Source organism: Bubalus kerabau, chromosome 6 (genome assembly GCF_029407905.1).
Source record: "Bubalus kerabau isolate K-KA32 ecotype Philippines breed swamp buffalo chromosome 6, PCC_UOA_SB_1v2, whole genome shotgun sequence".
In the NCBI taxonomy this organism is placed as follows: Eukaryota; Metazoa; Chordata; class Mammalia; order Artiodactyla; family Bovidae; genus Bubalus; species Bubalus kerabau.
The window spans coordinates 102,474,346-102,488,495 of NC_073629.1; the positions used below are offsets into that span (position 1 = coordinate 102,474,346).

Genomic DNA, 14,150 nt, shown 5'->3' on the forward strand with positions numbered 1-14,150 from the left:
CTAGGCTTTGGGAATGCGCTGGGTGAATGAGATACAAATATTTCCCAACGGGGCTCATATCTAGCATATGAACAATAAAATAGTGTAAGTTTCATAGGGACAAGAGCTATGAAAAACATTAAGTAGGGTAATAGGATAGGGGACTAAACGTAGTGTGGTCAGGAAAAGTTTCTCGGGGAGCTGAAATCTGAGCTGAGGTTTAAATGATGAAATCAGCCACAAAATACCTGGAGAAGGAGTGTTTCAGACATGAGGAATAACAAAGGCAAAGTGTTCCTTCCTAAAATGGAAGGAACACTGTATGTTGAAGGGACATAAAGAAAAGAGGCTGGTGTGGTGGCCGTTGGGTAAGGAGGGGAAGAATAGGAAGACTTAAGATCGGAGGTAGGCACTAGGGGCCACAGTTTGGGTTTTATCCTAAGAGGAATCATTTTTCTTTCTGTCTTGGAAATGGCCAGGTTTCTTCCCTTTTCTTGGAGTGCCGCCTTAGCTGCTGTCATTAGGAAATCCCTCAGAATGATTGGTCCAGAGCTTCTCATTCCTTGGGGAAACTGAGTCCAGGATTGGGGAAAAGGGAATGAGAGAGGGATGCCTCTCTCTTGACCCTTCTGGGAGCCACTGCCACACTTCCTGTATCACATTGCAGGTGACAGTGGAGCTCTCTGCCAGGCCCAAGGGGAGCTTACTCTGTGGTGCCCACCCAGCTGACCCTCCCCAGAAACCCAACACCACTTCTGAAGAGACTCTTGCAATGCAGTGTTCTGTTGAGGGGCCTGGGAGAGGGATTTCAGGCTGGGGTGCTCTGGGGCTGCAGAGTCAACTTTAACAGAGTTTTCATTCAACCCTGAGAGCAATATGAAGCCGCTGAAGGGTATGGGGTGGGGGGGCGTCATGGGGAGGAGAGTTGGGAAGAAGGTTGAAAACAGTCAGATTCCTCTTTAAGAAAGAACACTGGTGGCTTGCTGGTGCAGGGAGCTGGAGACAGGAGAACAAGGTGGGAGGCAGTGGTAGCGTCAACTGGAACTAGGAACTGATGGGATGTGGATGTAGGAGGCAGAATAAAAAGGGATCCTAGAAGCCCATCGCTCTTCAGCCTGTCTGTTGACAGCTCAGCTAGAAAATAGTAGACTGTCGCCCCTGAGGGTCTGGCCTGGCTCTCTCCTTCCTTCCCTCCTCTCCCTTCTCTCTCTCCCCTCCACCTCTACCCCTCCTCCCCCTCCTCCCCTCTCCTCACCAAGACTATGCACTCCATAAGTGTGGCAGTGGGTTTTCTCATCCTCTGGGCTCTTCCAGCAAGTGGTCATGTGCCCTGTTTTCAGGGGCTTCTTAGAAACTGTGGGGAAGGGAAGGTGGTGTGTGCGTGCTGTGATCAAGATCCGGAGCCACTCCATCTGCCCTGGTCTTGCTCAGGCGAATTACGAAGGACGTTTTCCAACTAATAGGACAAATTTCCCATGTTTTGAAATGGGCAAAGAACATGATTAGGAAATTCACACAAGTGCAACAGCCAATAACCATACAGATAAGCGTTCCACCTTACTGGGATTCAAAGAGTTGAAGAACTGAGAGCTATCATGAGAAATCATTTTATGACTATCAAATAGCTAAAACTTGAACATAATTGTGATACCTATTTTTGACAAGGGTGTGGTTGAAATAGGCGCCATATTTCTATATACTGTTGGTGGAAATGTACATTGACTTGATTTTGTTCATTAGTTTATTCAACAAATAATTGTTTAGTATTTAACTGTAAAGTGAAAGTGAACGTGTTAGTCACTCAGTCATGTCCAACTCTTTGCGACCCCAGGAACTATATAGCCTGCCAGGCTCCTCTCCATGGAATTCTCCAGGCAAGAATACTGAACTGGGTATCCATTCCCTTTTCCAGGGGATCTTTCTGGCCCAGGGATTGAACTCGGGTCTCCCACATTGCAGGCAGATTCTTTACCTTCTGAGCCACCAGGGAAGTCATTTAGTTAGGCCATTAAATGCCAGGCCCTGTGCCTTAAAGGCTCCAGCCGTCCAGAAGGAAAATGTGATTACTGCCTTCAGCTGGTACATTAAGAACTGTGCACTTCATCGCGTGAACATTGTACCTCAATATAAAGGACCAAGTAGATGAGAACTGGAGCTGCCTGTGAGGCCTGATCAAGATGACTACCTCTCCAAAGCATCCTGTGCCCCTGGGCAAAAGCCAGTGGGGAGCAGGATTGACAAAGTCCAGGGAAAGGAGCCGGAGGACAGGGGTCTCGGCAAGTCCTGTGTGGTCCCCCTCCAGTTCTAGGGGCAAAAAGAAGATGGAAACCTCTCTGGGATGGCTGGAGGGCACGTGTGGCCCCAGCACGGAGCAGTCCCAGGACACTGTGTGTGTGGAAGCAGGGGGCAGAGAGGTGGGGAGAGGGGGGTCGAGCAGGCAAAGTGCGGGGTGGCTCCCTCCTCCCAGGATGAAGGCTCCTGGGATATTCTCGGGAGCCCTGCCCCTGTCCCCACCCCCAGAAGTCTCCAGAATTTGCAGTAGATTGAAGAAGCTTCCAACGTTCTCCACAAAGGAAAAGATTTCTGTTTTCACACTCACCTACCATGGATTCCAGGATTTGTGGGCGGTATCTCTCTGTACCATTTCAGCTTTTTTGAAATTCTAGCTTTTGCAGGCATCTCCCTTCCCCTTCCCCTACCAATTGTATGTCATCAGTTATCAGCTTTCCTGAGCAGACTCCTGTGGTCTATTTTATGTTATTGAGCTTTTTAAATTTTTTGGCAGAACAGTCTCCTCAGTTGCCAGAACTCTAAGAAATACATATCTTTTAAGTCACTCCGTCTATAGTTATTTCTGTTATAGCAGCTCAAGCTAAGACATCTTTATTTTTCTTTTTTTCTTTTAAACACATGTATTTTTTTATTTGGTGAGCCAGTCCTCCCCAAATCTGGAGTCTTTTACAGACTTCCTTGTGAGACAATTCTTTTGCTTGTCTACACTAAATAAATAAACAAAAATTAAAGTAAGAAACAAGAGGTCACATCTTGTACCACTCACCTCAAAAAGTTAGAAAGCTTGGTGGCCCTCTTGGGTTTGGAGGCCGTGTGTACTATATTTGAGCGTGCTGCTCTGACTCATTTATCAGTAACCTATAGGTTTAGAGAGGAACCTGGCTCCAAAAGATAGGCCTAGGCTGCAGTGCAAGCTGTGTTACTAGTTGGGCCTGATTATCCAACAGACCCAATGTTCTGGACATATTTTGTGACAGAAATCTTACTTAATACCTTCAGGCAATTCCAATTGGGGAATCACAGCATGGGCACCCAGGATTCTGAAGCAAGGCTCTGATCCCACCCACAAACTGGCCACTACTTGAGAAGGAGTTTTTGGCTTACAATGACTGTTGTAGAAACTAAACACTTGTCTGTGAGAGGCCATGAAACCACCCAGTGAGAACTGAGAATTATTTGATCCATTGGACCATAACATTGGGGATGCCAGCCAGCATTCCATGATAAAACGTAAGGGGTATATGAAGTGAAGTGAAGTCGCTCAGTCGTGTCCGACTCTCTGCGACCCCGTGGACTGTAGCCTACCAGGCTCCTCCATCCATGGGATTTTCCAGGCAAGAGTACTGGAGTGGGTTGCCATCTCCTTCTCCAGGGGATCTTTCCAACCCTGGGATCGATCCCAGGTCTCCCGCATTGCGGGCAGATACTTTACCATCTAAGCCACCAGGGAAGCCCATATAAGAAAGCCCAAGGGGTATATAGACCTTTCTTATTTTCAATCACAAGTACTTAGAGCTATAAAGTTTATCCTGCATCCTACTATTCATTTTATGTTTTCATTATCATTCTAACTCCCTTGTGATTATGTCTTTGATCCATGGATTGTTTAGAACTATGTTGCTTAATTTCCAAATATTTGGGAGTTTTCTAGGTAGCTTATGATTATTGATATCTAATTTAATTCCATTGTGGTCAGAGAACATATTCTGTATGATATCAAAGCTTTCAAATTTATTGAGACTTGTTCTATGGCTCAGCATATGGTCCATTGATGTGTACAATGCGTACAATGTTTGAAAAGAATATATATCCTGCAGTTGTGGTATGCAGTTTTATAAATTTCCATTAGGGCAAGATAGTTGATGATATTGTTCACATAATCTATATCTTTCTTGATATTTTTATGTCTATTAGTCTATGGCTGAGGGTTTCTTTTCATCTCCAACTATGATCGTGGAATTGTGTATTTCTTCTTTTAGTTCTGTCAATTTTTGTTCCACGTATTTTGAAACTCTGTCATTAGGTTATAATCTCTGTTGTCACAAATTTATAATTCTTATAGCTTCCTGGTGAATCAATCGCTTTGCCATTATGAAATATCTATCTTTTTAAATATTTATTTTATGTATTTATTTTGGTCAGGTCTTAGTTGTGGCGTGTGTGATCTTTCCTTGCAGCATGTGAGATTTCTCTAGTTGCCCCCTGACATGTGGGATCTTAATTCTCTGACCAGGAATCAAACCTGCATCTCCTGCTTTGGAAGGTGGATTCTTAACCACTAGACCACCAGGGTGGTCCTGAAGTATCTATCTTTATCTCTAGTCTTTGTCTTGAAATATACTTTAACTCATATAGTCTCTCCAGCCTTCACAAGCTTACTGTTTGCATGGTATATACTTTTTCCTTCCATTTTATTTCATCTTTTAGAGTGCATCTCTTATACACAGCAGGTATTTGGGTTTTGCTTTTCTTTATCCATTCAAACAACCTCTGCCTGTTAAGACATAAGTGTTTATTGAGGGATGGGTGGCAAAGGAGAAGACGCTTAGGTCTGGTCTCATTTGTATTCTTTCCATCTGATGACGAATGCTTTTGAACACTACAGACTTGAGAATGGATCAACTAGTTTCCAGGTTATGGAAGGAAGGTCACCTGGTTGTCCCAGGGACAAGCATGCAGTCTCTATCAGGGCCTGGTAGTAAGATAAAGCTGTTTCTCAAAGGAGATCAGTTACTTATCAAACAGAGCATGGTTTTCTTCACTTCTGCATTGCTGCTCCTGGGCTTGCTATAGTCTCCATCAGCAAGGTGATTGCAACATGATTGGAATCTGGTGGGTCATGGAGACCAAGAGGCCCATCTACTTACATTACAGGCTAGACCAATTGGACAGTTTCCTTTGCTCTGGATTCCTCTCAAAGCTAATGGTCCTTCGGGTCAACTCAGTAGATGAGTGGCTGGCAAGACATCCAAATATAAAGTGTGCTTCCTCAAAAATCCAAGAAAACCACCAAGTACCCAAATTCAACTACTCTAAGACACCATCAACTGAAAGGTGCACCTTTATTTATATTCCACTATGAAGAATTTTATGAAACATTATCAATTAAACTATAGCATATCATTGATTATAACATAAATTCCATTTCAAAGGTATGGAATCACATTCAAAGGTATGTGAATGAACTAAATGCCACTGAATTGTTCATTTTAAAATAATTAATTTTATGTTATATGAATTTTGCCTCAACAACATTTTATTTTTTTAAATGTGAATCAGTAAAATATAGCATTCTGTCACTTTCATATGGTAGGAGGGTATAAGGTGAAGCAACTGGCACTTAGGAAAGGACATTGTGATACCGTCTAGAACACTGGCTCTGTAGAAACATCACTCACGTGTATTTTCATGGAATTTACCTTGATTTACCAGAAGGGGTCAACAGAAGGCTTTCATAGAACTGTGTTACTATTTCCTCCTGATGACAAGGATTGTCAGAAGTCACCCATTAGCCTCAGCAGGGGAAGAGAAGCCTCTTCTACTGGCCGGGGAGACTCAAGGCAGGTAGGATTTTAGATGCTCTGAGTTATCTGACTGCTTTCTTTTCTGGTCAACACTCTGACATTCACATAACAGACTGGCAAGGCTGTGAATTTAATTGGTATTATACTACAGTAATCCTCAATATCACACTTTGGATTTGATTTTCAGTTACTATCAGCCCCATGACTGCAAGAGATAAATTATTTTTATGATAGACATAGAAAGTCAATGGTTTGGGACTTGTCTTGAATCAAAATTTTAGGGTATTGAGTTTCACATTCTTTTCTTCTTTTTTTTTTTTCCCACTGTTCAGAAAGAAATTCCTCTTTACTGTGTTCACAAATCCCTTATTCCCTCCATACTGTTCTGTGGCAGAGGCCACTTAGTTCACCAACACTTTGCCTTCATCGTTCATTCAAGTGATAATTGATTGCAAGTGATAATCAGTTGCAGCAGGTCAAGGGCTACCTTTAAGATTACCTGGATTTTCACTGCCCCAAAATAAATACCAAATTCATGCTTGTTATGATACCAATTTCTTTACCAGTTAAAGCTCATAGTTCTGAGTTATGTTTTCCAGTTTTTTAAAAAAGTAGCCAAAATTGTTCCAAAAAGAATTAGAAAACCAAATGGGGCAATAACCATAGAAAAACTGAAAATATTGTCATTGAATGACAAAGTTAAAAGGTAACAGGCTGAGAATTTTAAATAGGTGAGTTCTAGTTGACCTTCAGGGGAAAGATTATTCCTCATTTATAAATAAATAAGTTGACTTTAGAGCATATAAGATGAAATTTCCTCAAGGCAGGAAAGTAGCATGATATCAGAGCCTAATAAAGAGAGAAACACATTTGAAGGATACATAATTTTCACATTATAGAATCTATTTAAGAGAATAAGAAAAGGCTGAACATCCTGCTCACTGGTCAGGGTGCATGACAGGGCAGAGATGGAGGGTAGGTTAGGCAAGGTAAACCAGGCACTAGGCAAAGGACTTGCATCAAAACCACTGAAATACATTCATGTGAGTGATTTAACTCGAAAAGTCGTATTGCTGGATATTATATGGAGTTTGGCAAGATGCCTTCTCCCAAGAGCATGCTGAAAGATGCAGAGATGATGGCACAAATCCTGAAGGACATGGAGATTACAGAATATGAGGTAAGAGTTGTAAATCAGATGTTGGAGTTTGCCTTTCAATTTGTGACCACAATTTTAGATGATGCAAAAATTTCTAAGAGAGTTACTGTTGATGCTCATGATGTGCAATTGTCAATCCAGTGCTGTGCTAACCAATCTTTTACCTCTCTTTCCCCAAGAGATTTTTTTATTAGACTTTGAAGAAAGAAATCAAACTCTTTTGCAATCAATCAAGCCATATTCAGGCCCTAGATTGCCACTTGGAGAAGGCAATGGCAACTCACTCCAGTATTCTTGCCCGGAAAAGCCCATGGACGGAGGAGCCTGGTAGGCTACAGTCCATGGGGTTGCAAAGAATTGGATACAACGGAGTGACTTCACTTTTACTTTTCACTTTCATGCACTGGAGAAGGAAATGGCAACCCATTCCAGTATTCTTGCCTGGAGAATCCTAGGGACAGAGGAGCCTGGTGGGCTGCCGTCTATGGGGTCACACAGAGTTGGACACGACTGACATGACTTAGCAGCAGCAGCAAATTGCCACTCGATAGATATTGCTTGGCTGTTCCAACCTATAGACTTTAATCTTTAGCAAATAAAGACATATACTCTGCAGGTAGAGTAACAGTTCCACAGGTAAATGTTGGCTCAGTTGTTGGCATACCAAGTACTCCCACTCCAGTCACCCAATCCCACAAATCATGTCTGTTTCAACTAAGATTAATTATTTACCAACTGAACCACCAGGGAAGCCCTCAACTAAGGTAGGGACTCCAATGTCCCTCACAGAGCCAAGGTGTACAGTACAGATTCCTGCTTCACAGTCCCCAGCTGTAAAAGCATCAGTTCTTGCAACAGCAGCAGTTCACCATATTTGGATTAATCCATCATTAATAGGGTCCAAAACCACTATTATTACCACTAACATGACACCATCATAAAGGACTTCCAATGAGTCATCAGATCAGATCAGTCGCTCAGTCGTGTCCAACTCTTTGCAACCCCAGAAATCGCAGCACGCCAGGCCTCCCTGTCCATCACCAACTCCAAGAGTTCACCCACACTCATGTCCATCGAGTCAGTGATGCCATCCAGCCATCTCATCCTCTGTCGTCCCCTTCTCCTCTTGCCCCCAATCCCTCCCAGCATCAGAGTCTTTTCCAATCAGTCAACTCTTCACATGAGGTGGCCAAAGTACTGGAGTTTCAGCTTTAGCATCATTCCCTCTGAAGAAATCCCAGGGCTGATCTCCTTGAGAATGGACTGGTTAGATCTCCTTTCAGTCCAAGGGACTCTCAAGAGTCTTCTTCAACACCACAGTTCAAAAGCATCAATTCTTCGGTGCTCAGCCTTCTTCACAGTCCAACTCTCACATCCATACATGACCACAGGAAAAACCATAGCCTTGACATAGCCAAGTAAGACGGTAGGTGTCGCAAGAGGGCATCAGAAGGCAAACACACTGAAACCATACTCACAGAAAACTAGTCAATCTAATCACACTAGGACCACAGCCTTGTCTAACTCAATGAAACTAAGCCATCCCCCTGGGGCAACCCAAGATGGGCGGGTCATGGCGGAGAGATCTGACAGAATGTGGTCCACTGGAGAAGGGAATGGCAAACCACTTCAGTATTCTTGCCTTGAGAACCCGATGAACAGTATGAAAAGGCAAAATGATAGGATACTGAAAGAGGAACTCCCCAGGTCAGTAGGTGCCCAATATGCTACTGGAGATCAGTGGACAAATAACTCCAGAAAGAATGAAGGGATGGAGCCAAAGCAAAAAGAATACCTAGCTGTGGATGTGACTGGTGATAGAAGCAAGGTCCGATGCTGTAAAGAGCAATATTGCATAGGAACCTGGAATGTCAGGTCCATGAATCGAGGCAAATTGGAAGTGGTCAAACAAGAGATGGCAAGAGTGAATGTTGACATTCTAGGAATCAGCGAACTGAAATGGACTGGAATGGGTGAATTTAACTCAGATGACCATTATATCTACTACTGCGGGCAGGAATCCCTCAGAAGAAATGGAGTAGCCATCATGGTCAACAAAAGAGTCCGAAATGCAGTACTTGGATGCAATCTCAAAAATGACAGAATGATATCTGTTCGTTTCCAAGGCAAACCATTCAATATCACAGTAATCCAAGTCTATGCCCCAACCAGTAACGCTGAAGAAGCTGAAGTGGAATGGTTCTATGAAGACCTACAAGACCTTTAAGAACTAACACCCAAAAAAGATGTCCTTTTCATTATAGGGGACTGGAATGCAAAAGTAGCAAGTCAAGAAACACCTGGAGTAACAGGCAAATTTGGCCTTGGAATACGGAATGAAGCAGGGCAAAGACTAATAGAGTTTTGCCAAGAAAATGCACTGGTCATAACAAACACCCTTATCCAACAACACAAGAGAAGACTCTATACATGGACATCACCAGATGGTCAACACCGAAATCAGATTGATTATATTCTTTGCAGCCAAAGATGGAGAAGCTCTATACAGTCAGCAAAAACAAGACCAGGAGCTGACTGTGGCTCAGATCATGAACTCCTTATTACCAAATTCAGACTTAAATTGAAGAAAGTAGGGAAAACCACTAGACCATTCAGGTATGACCTAAATCAAATCCCTTATGATTATGCAGTGGAAGTGAGAATGAGTCATCAAACAAGTTAAAAGAAAATGTGAAGGTGATATTGATAATGATGATGGTGATGGCAATCATTTATAATCTAGCCTTAATGCATGTAACATGTATACTTGGTCTTGAAACCATTGTACTGAAATTAAACATGCACATGATGTTTTCAAGTTGTTTTAGAAAACTTCAATAGTAGTTAATGAGTACATATAGTTACCATAGTTTTCAATTAAGATGTTAGATTTTCTTTTTTTTTAATTTTATTTTATTTTTAAACTTTACATAACTGTATTAGTTTTGCCAAATATCAAAATGAATCCGCCACAGGTATACATGTGTTCCCCATCCTGAACCCTCCTCCCTCCTCCCTCCCCATTCCATCCCTCTGGGTCGTCCCAGTGCACCAGCCCCAAGCATCCAGTATTGTGCATCGAACAATAGGACTAGTAATCGTTTCTCAGCAGCCTTTAAGTATAAAAAACAAGTTGTCATTAAAGAAAGAAAGGAAGCTAGAAATGAGAAGAAAAGAAAGAAAAAGATGGAAAGCCACACAACACATTTTACCGACTGGCATATCCTGAAGCCAAAGCCAGGTAAGGGCAAGAGAAAAAATATATGTACATGATCCCACATATGAGCAATGAAGCAAAAATCTTAAATTAAATCTTAACAAGTTAAATCCAGCAGTGTATTGAAAGAGTAATTCATCAAGCCCAAAGAGGATTTATCCCAGCATTACTAAGATGGCTCAGCATTAGGTTATATATCAATTTAACTTATATTAATAAATAAAAAAATTTAAATGACTGTCTTAAATTCAACATCCACTAATGATATAAAAGAAAAAATTTCCTAGCATGTAGAAAAAGAACAGCTTTAATTTGATGCATTGTTTGTTTTTAATAAAACAATGATAAAAACTTACAGCAAATGCCATACTTAATGGTGAAGTAATAGACACACATTCCAATTGAAGTCAGAAACAAGACAAGAATGACTTTTATCACCACTACTATTCAAATGGTATCATTTACTTTCTCTAATTCAAAAAGAGAAGGAAAGCAATAAGAGGTATAAACATTAGAAAAGAAGAGGCAAATTGTGATTATTTGCAAATGACACTATCGCTTACATAGAAAAACTCAAGAAAATCAATTGACAAACTATTAGAATTAATAAGAAAATTCAGCAAGGTGACCACATACAAAATCAACGTAAAAACAAAAATCAATAGCTTTCCTATATACCAGCCATAACCAATTAGAAAATGTAATAGAAAATAAGATTCTATTCACAATGGCAGCAAAAACTATTAACCACCTAAGAATAAACCTAAAAATAAAAATTACCTTGGCCCCTTACAGATAGTTCAAAATTAGGAAACCTCAACCTAATTAATCACATGGATGAAAATCAAGTTGAAAACTGTGCAATTATACAACGGCTAAGAAAAGTCAAGAAGAGCTTCTGGAAAAAACACTAAGTAAAACAAGAGACAAAGGCTATTTCCTAACTATGATGAAGAGCCTTTTATTCTCTTTTTCTGAGAAACTAAGTTCAGTTCAGTTCATTTGCTTAGTTGTGTCCGACTCTTTGCAACCCCATGAACCACAGCATGCCAGGCCTCCCCGTCCATCACCAACTTCCGGAGTCCACCCAAACCCATGTCCATTGTGTCAGTGATGCCATCCAACCATCTCATCCTCCGTTGTCCCCTTCTCCTCCTGCCTTCAATCTTTCCCAGCAGCAGGGTCTTTTCAAATGTCAGATCTTCACATCAGGTGGCCAAAGCATTGGAGTTTCAGCTTCAACATCAGTCCTTCCAATGAACACCCAGGACTGATCTCCTTTAGGATGGACTGGTGGATCTCCTTGAAGTCCAAGGGACTCGCAAGAGTCTTCTACAACACCACAGTTCAAAAGTATCGTGCTTTTGAACCCCCAGTTCACGGGGTCGCAAAGAGTCGGACATGACTGAGTGACTGAACTGACCTTAACTGAAGAGCAAACATCATATTAAATGGTTTAACATTAAGTATACTCCCATAAAGATAGAAACAAGGTAGGGACCATTGCTATCACTCAAAATTGTGTGTAGGAGTTGGCGCTTGGAGGACCCAAGAATATCTAAAGCCACGGGGAAAATGGTGGAAAATTCACCATTGCCATTGCCAGAAAGAGCAATTTATGGCTTTGTTCTTTTCTTAAGCTCCCAATTTGGCTTCATACTGTATCTTGTGTGGGCTTTTATTCCTGAATCTTGGCTAAACTCCTTAGGCTTAACTTATTGGCCTCAAAAGTATTGGGCTGTTGCTCTGCCTGTGTATCTCCTCATTACCGTAGTCATCGGTGATGTCCTCTTATTTGGAATAAACACGATGAGTACCTCTCTACTCCACTCCATTCATAATATCACAGATGACTATGCCAAAAATCAACAGCACCAGAAAGACCAAGAAGAGGCCATCCCAGCACTAAGAGATATTCCTGTTAGTGAAGTAAACCAAATGTTCTTTCTTGAAGCCAAATAACTTTACAGCAAAAACTTAACTGTATGTGGACTAATACCAAACATTTATTATAAATTTTTGACATAAAGATTTCAACCATACTAATTTATACTGTCTTTCTGATTAATATCCAGTGTTGAAATGTAAAAAAAAAAGTAGGTTGAACTTCTTTTATATTAAGTTCTAATAATACTATAATGTTATCAAATAGTAGTTACTAATGGACAGAATAAATACTGCATTACCATATGGTTAAAAAAAATTGTGTGTAAAAATGAAAGAGGTGATTAAAAAGTGAGAGTAACAGCTTCATACAGAAGACCTCATTTCAGAATCTGGGAGTACCACACCCTCCCCCATAAACAAGACCTCATGCTTTGATTTCATATTACATAATAGAATGGAAATTGAAACTCACTCAGAGGCACAGATTGATCAAAAGGGGTTTATTTGCTTCTTTCCCTATCAAAGTCTTTGCCAAGTAGTATCAAGATATTATTCATACTGTTCCTGTCCTCTGCTTGTAGGAAAGAGTTTTAAATTATTCAAACAGTCCTTAGACCCACCAAAATCTGAATGAGAGTCTTGTTGGGTAGAGTATTCTTGGTTGTAAGTTTTTGTCTTCATCACTTTAAATATGTTGTGCCACTTCCTTCTGGCCTGCTGAGTTTATGCTGGAAAATCAGCTGATAACTTTATGGGGGAATCCCTTATATGTCATTTATTATTTTTTCCCTTGTTGTTTTTAATATTTTCTCTTTATCTTTAATTCTGGTCAATTTGATTACTATGGGTTTCACCATGTTCCTCCTTGGGTTAAACCTTAATGGGACTCTCTGCATTTCCTGGACTTGGGTGACTGTTTCCTTTCCCATGTTAAGGAAGTTTTCAGCTGTTATCTCTTCAAATGTTGTCTCAGGCCATTTCTCTCTTCTCCTTCTGGGACCCCTATAATTTGAATGTTGGTGCGTTTAATGTTGTCCTGAGATCTCCTAGACTGTCTTCATTTCTTTTTATTCTGTTCTGTGGCAGTAATTTTCACCATTCTGTCTTCTAGATCACTTATTCATTCTGCCTCATTTATTCTGCTCTCGATTCTTTCTAGTGTATTTTTCATTTCAGTTATTGTATTTTTCAACTCTGGTTGTTCTTAATATTTTCTAACTCTTTGTTAAAAACTTCTTGTAACTTCTCTCCATGTGCATCTATTCTTTTCCTGAGTTCTCTGATTATTTTTACAATTATTGTCCCTGAACTCTTTCTTGGGTAGATTGCCTAGCTCCACATCACTTTGTTGTTCTTCTGTTTTATTTTGTTCCTTCATCTGGAACATAGTCCTCTGCCAACTCATTCTGTCTAAATTTATATTTGTATTTTATGTATATGGAAGGTTATTTATGTTTCTTGACCTTGGAGAAGTGCCCTCTGTGGGGAACATCATATTTATCGCCTCTCATCACGCAAGGGCCAGGGATCAGCTGGTCCCAGGGTATGTTCTGAACTGCATTTGTAGACTCAGTTCTGAAGGCTGAAGGATCATAGTTTTCTTGCTTCTGGTGTCTCCCTCCTGGTTGGTGAGGCTGGTCCAGAGACTTGTGCAGGTTTCCTGGTGGGAGGGGCTGGTGCCTGCCCACTGTTGAATGGAGCCGGGTCTTGGGCCTCTAGTAGGCAGGGCCATGTCAAAGGATGTGTGTAGAGGTGGCTGTGGGCTCAGGAAGTTTTTAGGCAGCCTGTCTGCTGATGGGTGGGGTTGTGTTCCCACTCTGTTGGTTGTTTGGCCGAAGGCACTGGGGCCTGACTGGCGGGGCCAAGTCTTGGTGCTAATTCATTCCAATTCCAAAAAAGGGCAATGCCAAAGAATGTTCAGGCTACCACACAATTGCGCTTATTTCACATGCTAGCAAGGTAATGCTCAAAATCCTTCAAGCTAGGCTTCAACAGTATATGAACTAAGAGCATCCAGATATACAAACTGGATATAGAAAAGGCAGAGGAATCAGACATTAAATTGCCAACATTCACTGGGTCATAGAAAAAG

General features: G+C 41.2%; 1 protein-coding gene and 1 pseudogene across 1 annotated transcript; both read left to right on the forward strand.

The window, feature by feature from the left end:
* Positions 1 to 6,879: 6,879 nt before the first annotated feature.
* On the forward strand, positions 6,880 to 9,692 carry LOC129656266 (transcription initiation factor TFIID subunit 9-like; annotated as a pseudogene).
* A 2,013-nt stretch (positions 9,693 to 11,705) lies between these two features.
* On the forward strand, positions 11,706 to 12,199 carry LOC129656268 (phosphatidylinositol N-acetylglucosaminyltransferase subunit P-like). Its single transcript, XM_055586980.1, has one exon. It carries the CDS (start codon positions 11,747 to 11,749, stop codon positions 12,131 to 12,133), a length of 387 nt encoding a protein of 128 aa, XP_055442955.1. The 5' UTR covers positions 11,706 to 11,746; the 3' UTR covers positions 12,134 to 12,199.
* Positions 12,200 to 14,150: the final 1,951 nt, after the last annotated feature.

What these genes read in the sequence shown, in the direction of transcription:
- LOC129656268 (XM_055586980.1), top strand. Translation starts at nt 11,747, where the DNA reads ATGGTGGAAAATTCACCATTGCCATTGCCAGAAAGAGCAATTTATGGC.